We start from the raw sequence: 8,749 nt of genomic DNA, 5'->3' as shown, positions 1-8,749 counted from the left end.
TTGGCTGGGGGTGAGCTCCAGGAGCGGGCAGTCAGTGCTCGCACCGAGCGCGGAGGGGTTGCGGGCAAAGCCGTCCCGTTCCCATCACCTTACCAGGGCAGCGGAGGGGTGGGGAGAGGGGAGTGCAGCGGCGCTCCTCCCAGGCTGATCTTATTTGAGCGCTGCCTTACACATTTCTTGTGCTTCAGCAAACATGGAGCGAGTCTTTCATTCTATTCCCTTTCCCGCTTGTTGTCAACTACTTCAAACCAGATGGGCTCAAGAGATAAAACTATAAAGACTCGATGTCTCTATTTAGCGTGATGCCAAATCTGCATGCCATCAAAATATCTGAGGGGGAGAAAAAAAAAAAAAATCCGAAGACAGTACTTACCATAAGTATTATGTTAAAAGCAGCCCAGATGCTTTTTTTGTGAGCACAATGTATCCGTGTATCACTGAGATTTTATATCAGCAATTTTTTTAATTACCATCAAGACAAATGGCTATGTCCACATTCTCTGCGATGTTTAAAGTTATTATGTAGGCCCAGTGCACCAACCTTCCTCCTACCTATGTCAGAACATGCTTATAGCAAGACGTGCCATGGGTGCCTGGAAAAATCTACCTTTGCATGCGTGAGATGCCAGAGCTATGGAGCAGAATAATGGCTCAGCATTTTAACATCCTCCCCAGATTCCCTGAGCTGGACATAATCAGGATCAATCAGCCCTGCAGCTGGTAGGAAAGAGAGATCGTTGCTGTCCACAAAGTGCCAAAGGATTTCTATAGGTTTTTTTCTGCCCGAATTTACATATACTGTGAATAAAAACTAGGAGGAAACGGCATCCACCTGTAATCTCAATCTAATGCAACACAGTTTTTTGTGGGTGGTGGGGTTTTTTTTAGTTAGAACTTTGAATTGTAATAGAGAATTGTTAGCATTAATATTTTTTCACTGCCATGTCACTCTCCTGCACAGAGAGTCAGTACTGCTCTGGGACGGTTCTGCATGTGGCTGCTTCAGGACCACAGCCCCTGCTGCCGCCGTCTCCAGCGGCACTGCAGCATTTGGCATTACAGCTGTTCATAGCAGAGAAACGAGGATATGCTCCTCTGGGTGAGCACAGGCTTACTTACAGGTGTCGGCTGCGGTTTACAGGATTTCCTAGTGTTCCAACACCTTTAAAAATGGATGGTGGGGAGGTACTTCTGAAACTGAAATGAGCTGGTGACCAGTTTAAAAAGACAGACCTGTCGCTGTATCTTGTTCTGGGTACTTTTCCTCCTGCCACCCTTGTCCTTTTCCCATAATGAATCTGGCACCTTGCTGGAGGTGATTTACTTCAAGGCCCTTCATGCTTTCCGGAATCTTTACATCACCTAACTTACACGGGCAAGTTGCTTCTTTTTATTTGCTCCCCTCACCCCCCCTTCCTCTCCTCTTACAATACCGAACTGCAAATCAAATTCCTCTAAGTCAGACTAAAGCAGTACGCAGTAATGCCGCTAGAACAGACAGATGTATTTCATGCCATTAATCAGATGAGCAAAACATTCACAACTGAAAGGTTATGTTGCTACAATCCCAATTATACGGTTTGATAATACATTATAGTCTCAAAGTTTTTGTGATGGATTGTGAACCACTAATAGTTAAAATGAAATTTACCTCCTCAGACATGAGCATTAAATGTATTTGGGGGTGTGTATCGCTACTAAATGTATTTGGGGGGTGTCACTACTCTGGAACAAAACTCTCAATAGGCTGAGTAAATGAGCTGCTAGCTTTAAAAAGGCATAGAGGAGCAGATGGCTCAAGCCAAACAGCCCTGTTATTTTGTGGTGTTTGCTAAGGGGTGGTGGTAAATAAAACCATACACAAGAAAGGCTGCGTGACTAACCAGCCCGCACACTGGCTGCTGGTCTTGTCTTGACCAAAAGGGATGAGAGTATGCCGTAAGGTTGGGGACAAAGAATTTGGTATCCAGAATATGGCTACTTGCTCCACGCTTACTTTGGTGGTGTTGGCAAGTTTCATGACTGGTATGCTTCAACTTAAGTCTATTTAAAAAGTTACATTTCTGTCTGCTGTATCTGGTAGTACAGACATGAGGGTTTTTTTGCCTTTCATTTCATACTGTGAGATCCTTAAATGAATTGCCAAAAAACCCCAGTATGATCTTAATTCTGGCTAGTTCACATCATAAAAGAAACCTTCAGCATGCCCCAGAATAGTAGGGCATGGATGAAACACAGCCAGGTTTACTTGGAAAAATTACTCTAGGAGGGGGACCCAGGCTGGAATTTCAAAATACTGCAAACAACAGAAAAAACATGCCTTCTGCCCTAGTCATCGCCATCACTTTCTTGGTAGCACACTGGCTACACTTAAACATCAAACTTTGTGTCTCAGCACTGCTGTAACATTGTCTAGTATTAATCCAGGCAGTCATGTGCCGTGTTTTATGTAATGATCCATACTTCACACCACAGACACACAGCCAGAAAAGGAAACACATTGATTTAGCGCTCAGTAATCCGTGTTTAATCCCCAGTCCTTTGGTTTACATCACTAACGTGGCTTCTGCAGTAGTCAGTGTTCTATCTTTGTTCTTGGCAAACTGAATTAAAGGAAAGATTTATTAATTTGTAAGTTGGCTTTGTAAGATGCATCTTAAATGTACTAAAAATTGAAGCAGTCCAGAAGCCAGTATTGACTTAACTATAAAAATCTGCTCTTTAAAACGCAAACCTTTGCAACAATCCAAGTCAAGCTGCAGAGAATTTATTGGCTTACTAATGCAATCGCATTGTATAGGGCTAAATTTAACAACTGTCTCACTGCAGGCCCTCAGCCTACTTCCTTTTTCACTCTCTACTACAAATACAATTAATCTCCTCTTTCCTTGCTCATCTACACCTAGGACTGCAATGCTTTATGGCTCATGTACTGATAAGAGAAAGGGGTTGGAACTAATGGATTCATTTGCAAAAAATGTTAGAGGGTCAGAGATCACCATTCATTCCAGTGGTGATAAATATTCCATGTAATTGCTGCACAAATGCTAGTGTTTGGGATTTATTTCTATTAGTTTACGAATGCTGGTTGCTTTCTTCCCCCTCACAGTGCCAAAGACGACGATTCCTGGGAGGAAGCCTTTTGTAATAATTTAGCTGTCATCACCTTCACTCCTGAATCCTTTAGGCCAGGTACAGGCTAGCCCTGTTCCTTTCTGGCAGGTGAGATTCCAGAGCTAACTCCAGCAGCTTAAGGTGGCTCTTCACTCACAGCCTGCCTGCTAGCAAGTCAGCTGAGATCGGGAGCGATAACCGTGCTCATGTTACCATTGTAAAAAGCTCTAAAATTTTTTGGGAAAAGAAGACTTGTTCATTTCCTAGATGCAATCAGACGACTGCATTTTACAGTATAGCAATACAGGCCATCCTTCCTGCTGGAAATCATTCTGCTTTGGGAAAGTCCAGGTCAGTTCCTTAAGCAAATAAACTTCTAGAAGACTGTAATTCACTTTCTAACTCTGGTGATTTAGGCTCAACTCTAAATCAAACTAATGTTGGCTGGTTGCTCATTTCAAGGGAACTATAATGTGAGAAAAAAAAAAATTCCCTTTACTGAGTGTTTAAATAAAATCAGGACTGATGCAAAGTGTTAATTAATTAATTGTTGTAATGTGCAAAAGTATCATATGGATACTGCTTTGGTAATGGGAAGTAAAGGCGTATAGGATGGGTCTGTTCTTGCAAGCAGATCTGCAACGTGTCCTTTCTCTTGAAGCTGATGAAACTCTTTACCTCTGTGTCTCTCTGCTAGTAAGATTACAGATGCAGTTCATGCCCTCATTTTCAATTTGTGCTTGCATGACAAGTTTATTTTTAAATCTACCTAGTCAGACAAACATAAATATTTATCACCAGCAAAGGGCGGTTAGTTAGATGTAAAGGCACCTGGTAATCTTTAGAGTATCTTCCAAAAGGCCTATTGGTAAAGCTAAACATCCCTTATGAGTCTCCATAATTACTTTAGACACTGACGTTGACAGTAAATGGCATTTTTCAGAGAAAGAATAGACTCAAATGTTCCTAACTTTCAGGCTCTGATCTAATAGCACTCCTATTAAGACATGGGGTATTGATCCATTCTTCCTAGGGCACCGCCACCATGCCAATATCACAGTATTTGCATAAAAAGTTTTTTCCTACGGTGGATGTAAGATGCATGGGCCTTCATTAAAGATGCATTTTGCGTACGGCTTTGGGACCTGAGGTCTAGAACACAGGAGGGAAATACAGCGTGGGGGTGGCCGTGAGCCAGCCCATGTGGCAGCCGTGCCAGGAGCAGCGGCCAGGCTGCGGCAATGCCTCGGAGCCGCACGATGGCCCCGGAGCATGGGGCATAACTGGCATTCAGGACAAGGGGCGTGCTGAGCGTGGAGCTGCCCTGAGACGCTGGGGAGGTTTGCACCTGAGTCCCTGCTCCAGTCTTGAAACTGGCTTCTCACCCACCACTCAGGATAGGCTCCGGTGGCACAGCTGCCTTTTCCTGTCAGAAGGATGAGAGGAGAGCGATTACTTCTTCTCTGCCGGGATCAGGCTTGGCCTTTCTCGTTTCCAAAGGCAACCATTCACCCAAGATGGGCGAGCCCTGGATTTCCTTTCCTTTTCTGCCGAGTTTCAGACACTGACTATGTGTCTGGAGGGTTGGGGTTGGGTTTGGGTTTGGTTTTGGGGGTGTTTTTTTTAGTGATAAGCTGTGGAAACTTCAATTTTGCTCAGAAGCTAAGCTTTTCAGATAGTCTAAAAGCATGTTGGGTTCCAGCACTGAGCAGTCCCAAGCCTTGTAAAGGTTTCTTCCAGCAGCAGGTTTGTGGAGAGAAAAGCCTGTCTCATTCCCTAAGGCTGCTGGCAGGAGCCTCTTGTACGGCGTAGGTAGCTCCTCCTCTGCGTGGGAGGTGGATGATGGGTGGAGATGGAGCACTCGCCATATACGCAACTCTGGAAGATGTAATGAGCACCAGCACCTCCCCTTGACTCAGGATCACACAAAATCAGGCTTTAGCTTTCAGCTGCAATGTGATCCTCCATGCAGCTACCGAATAGTAAAGAAATAATCAAAGAAATGCATTATTTAAAGTGTTGTCACACTCCAAAATGTGTAAGGCCGAGTTTTATTTAGAAAAACCTGGCAACTGTATCCTGTTTCTGTGTTTTAATGGAAAGAACATTGGGCTTGGTGCTTAAGGCTTTTAGTCCAGCAGTGTTCTCTGCCTGTAAAGCACAGCTGGATGGCAGACCCAGACCTTAATTTGCTTGTGTGTTTTCCCTGAAATTTCTAAAGTCTTTTGATGTTGCTGTTCACTACAGTTCTGGTGACTTTTTCTTTGATGTCAGCTCTGCACAGAGGCAGAAACAAATATTTCCAATAAAGTATCAACAGTGCACAGCCTGGACACAAACCACTTCAGTTTGTAAAGCTGAGTTCTAGTTTCCAGGCCACCTCCTTTTTAACAAACTGGCCCTTACTAATTGCTTCAGTAGGACAGTTGTAACTGCAGCTTGGTGACTGAATACAACAGTAAGGTGTCTATGAACAGACTTGTATGTCTAATATGCTTTAAAAGACTGCAAATGCTGCTTCACGACTCAAAAAAAAACCCCTTCCTGAATGAATTTCAGCTTCCATGACCGTAGAGATGACAAGTTAATGGGGCAGTTCGCACAGTGTGGATAAGGATTTATCCATGCAATTCCCCTAAATGTTAATGGGAGTTGTGTAGCTGAATCCCAGCCTTGCCATGCTGAAACCCACCCCTAACTCTCCAAGGAGAAGGGCGCTAATTGGATTGCTGAGTTTAAATCCTTCAGCTAGTCAGTCTATAGAAGGGATTTAGTACTGGCTCTGTAAAAGGCTTTACATAGCTTTGCAGTGCAATGCAGGGGAAGATTTTTTTCTTTCCCTTTCTTTCTTGTGATTAATTGTGAGGCTTGAGGTGACAGGAGACATAATGAAATTCATAAATGCCAAAGGCCGTCCCTAGTCACATTCCTGGCTGTTGGTTTAAGTTAGGAACTGACAGGAGTGTGAACAAATCAAGGTTGTTCTGATAGCCTTTCAGTTACGTGGAAGAAAAAGTAACTGACGATGAGAAACCACTGGAGGTGGTTTAATGGGTATAAATTGTCAAGAAGGAGTGATATTTTACACTGATTCAGATTCCTGGATACATAAATGACTCACAAACAGACGTATTCTGCCCCCACTGCAGTCTGAGGGATTCCAGTCCTTTTTCACAAAAGAAGATACTGGCACAAGTTATTTAAGCAACCTGCCAAAGAAAAGCTGTTGCAAAACCTGTAGCAGAACTCAGAGTGACTTGTTCTGTGTCTTCGTTCGTGACCGGCCTTGCTCTGCTTGTTACGAATTTTAAAAATCCACTTCCCTCTCTGGAAAACAAAACTTGCAGCTTGAACAAGCAGCATAAAAATTAACCCAGGACTCTCACTTCAGCCTGGAAATACATTGTGCTACTTCCCCACATCCAGGTTTGAATTACAGTGTAAAGAATCGCTTCACCCAATCCTGTTCTAGTCCATGACAGTGCAGAACATGTCACATCTGAGTATATATTGACCAGATACTGATGCGGTGATCTTTTGAGCCAGCTGCCAGCAGTCTCTCACTGGGGTTTTTGTGATCTGAGAAGGACACACAATGGGCGGTTGCTGTGTGGTAGTCCAGCACTGCTAAAGGCTTCAGTTTTTTCCAGCCAAAGATCCTGATGCGATGATCCCACCCTGCTGTTGCTAAAATCTTCTTGTCTGGACGGATGGTGATATCAGATATGCCAGCGTTGACAAGTTTGTGTGTTTTGTAAACCTGTGTGAGAAAGTTATAGATGAGCTCTAATTGTTTAAAACAAACAGAAGAAAAAGGAACCTTTTGGGATTTTAGAAGGTGTAGTGCCCACCCATACGCACCACACAGTGGATGTTGCCTTAGTGAGAACAATTACAGACAGAGGGTGGAAAAGACATTAACTTGGGCTTATCTATCTCCAGCACCAGTCTCTAAAAATAAAAGCATCCCTTGTATGCTTTTAGTTTATATTGCATTTAAAACTATTCATATTCTGTCACAAGTGAAGCTGCGAGTCGAGGTTTTTGAGAACCAGACGACACAGCTTCGCTCTTTTCTTCCAGCTATTCTTGCAGGAGCTGCAATGTTCAGAGCTATGGCCATATATTTTCCCTGCTTCTGCAATATTCTCATGCTGAGACTCCGAGCTGATGTTTAAACTACCTGCTACTTATTTCCACTACTGTGGCCCCTCACAAAAACCCCAATAAGCTGTGGTAGCATTTACCACAGTCTTGAGAAAGGAATGCTTCCAGGAATTAGGTTACAGTGTCAGGAAATCTGTATTTCTAGTACTCCTTCCCAAGAGACTTTTATTTACACCAAATTCCAAGAAGGGGCTTACGAACAAGTTATTGATTTCAAGCTTGGAAGCCTTTTGTTACTGTTTGGAGACTACTGGCGCACAAGTTTCTGAGGGGCACAATTAAATTGGATGGCATTTAGCTTCCTTCAGGAGGCACTGGGGCTGCGCAGGACTTAGCCCCTGGAAAAAAAGCTTTCACTTCACTGACATGAGCTTGCCCTGAAGCACAGAGGAAAAGCTCAGTATAATACACTTTTGCTGTTCTCACCTCAGGTAACTTGTGTTAGTCAGCAGTCTACCTCTGAAACACATGCAGCATATGCACCAGTGTGTGTGTGCACATGTGTGTGCACACGCATGTGCACGTATGTTGAAACAGCCTGGCGTTTGTCACAATGTGGAAAACACCTTCTGAGTGTATGCTGACCTTAAAGTGCTGTTATTTATAAGCACAACTGGAAATGACACATTAATGCCACCATCTACTTAAGACTGAATGTGTAACTATCTTGTACCAAAGCTTAATGTAATTCAGTGCATGTTTTACTACGCTGCGTGTTGTTGCTGTTTTTCTGAGGCGGGAAGGGACTGCAAAGCGTACTACCTCTGAGTAGCTTTCCTCCTCAAAGGACGATCCTATGATGCATAGTTAGTACAGGATTATAAAGAATATATTCGTTGCAGATAATTTTAACTGTAATACTGGATGTAGAAAACTAAAACTCCAGAAATGCTGGTCAAAGTAGGTTTCAGATGCAGTTGAACACATCTTTGAATCTTACAGGCCCAAAGCTACAAGCAATTATTTTTCAACTACGTAACAACTGCCCAGCTACTTACTTAAAGAGCAAGAGATGTGCAACTCAGTGAGAAAGAAGGCTAAATAAACCTCGATGCGCTTCTTGCACGCTCCATACATTCCTCTTTTAAACAGGACCCAACGAATATGTCTACAACCAATTCAGAACAGAGGACAGCAAGTTTTGCTCAAGGCTGAGGAACAGTAGGAGGCTGTATGCGGGCCTCTTTGTAGGGCTGCTACTGTGAAACTTGTGCTTTTTGCTAGTATGTATGTTCTTCCAAACTCCCCAGTTACGCTAACGTAGCATGGCTTCAGTGGGGTTTTTGTTGGCATATGCGTCCTGGCAAGGGAAGGATTTATTGCTGACATCACCAGCCTGGCAAATATAAGATGGGCCTTACTCTGTAACTGAGATTATTAGCTAATGGCTATAACCAATCCCGGGCGTGGTGCTTCCCATCATTACTGTCAATTATGTGGGCAAGATCCATACAGCAAAATCAGGACG

The 8,749-nt window shown here is 43.4% G+C and overlaps 1 protein-coding gene across 3 annotated transcripts in view; it reads right to left on the bottom strand.

Annotated features, from left to right (window-relative positions):
* Nucleotides 1-6,123: 6,123 nt before the first annotated feature.
* The window catches only part of GNB1L (G protein subunit beta 1 like), a 29,416-nt gene continuing 26,790 nt past the window's right edge, over nucleotides 6,124-8,749 (bottom strand). For all 3 annotated transcript variants that reach the window (XM_075718783.1, XM_075718784.1, XM_075718785.1), the window contains exon 7: nucleotides 6,124-6,874. In XM_075718783.1, coding sequence (XP_075574898.1) covers nucleotides 6,608-6,874 — 267 coding nt within the window. In that variant the 3' untranslated portion in view covers nucleotides 6,124-6,607. The remainder of the gene's footprint in view (nucleotides 6,875-8,749) is intronic.

This window comes from Pelecanus crispus, chromosome 11 (assembly GCF_030463565.1).
Source record: "Pelecanus crispus isolate bPelCri1 chromosome 11, bPelCri1.pri, whole genome shotgun sequence".
NCBI lineage: Eukaryota > Metazoa > Chordata > Aves > Pelecaniformes > Pelecanidae > Pelecanus > Pelecanus crispus.
The sequence above is the reverse complement of the archived record's forward strand: the minus strand, read 5'-3'. Positions and strand labels throughout refer to the sequence as shown.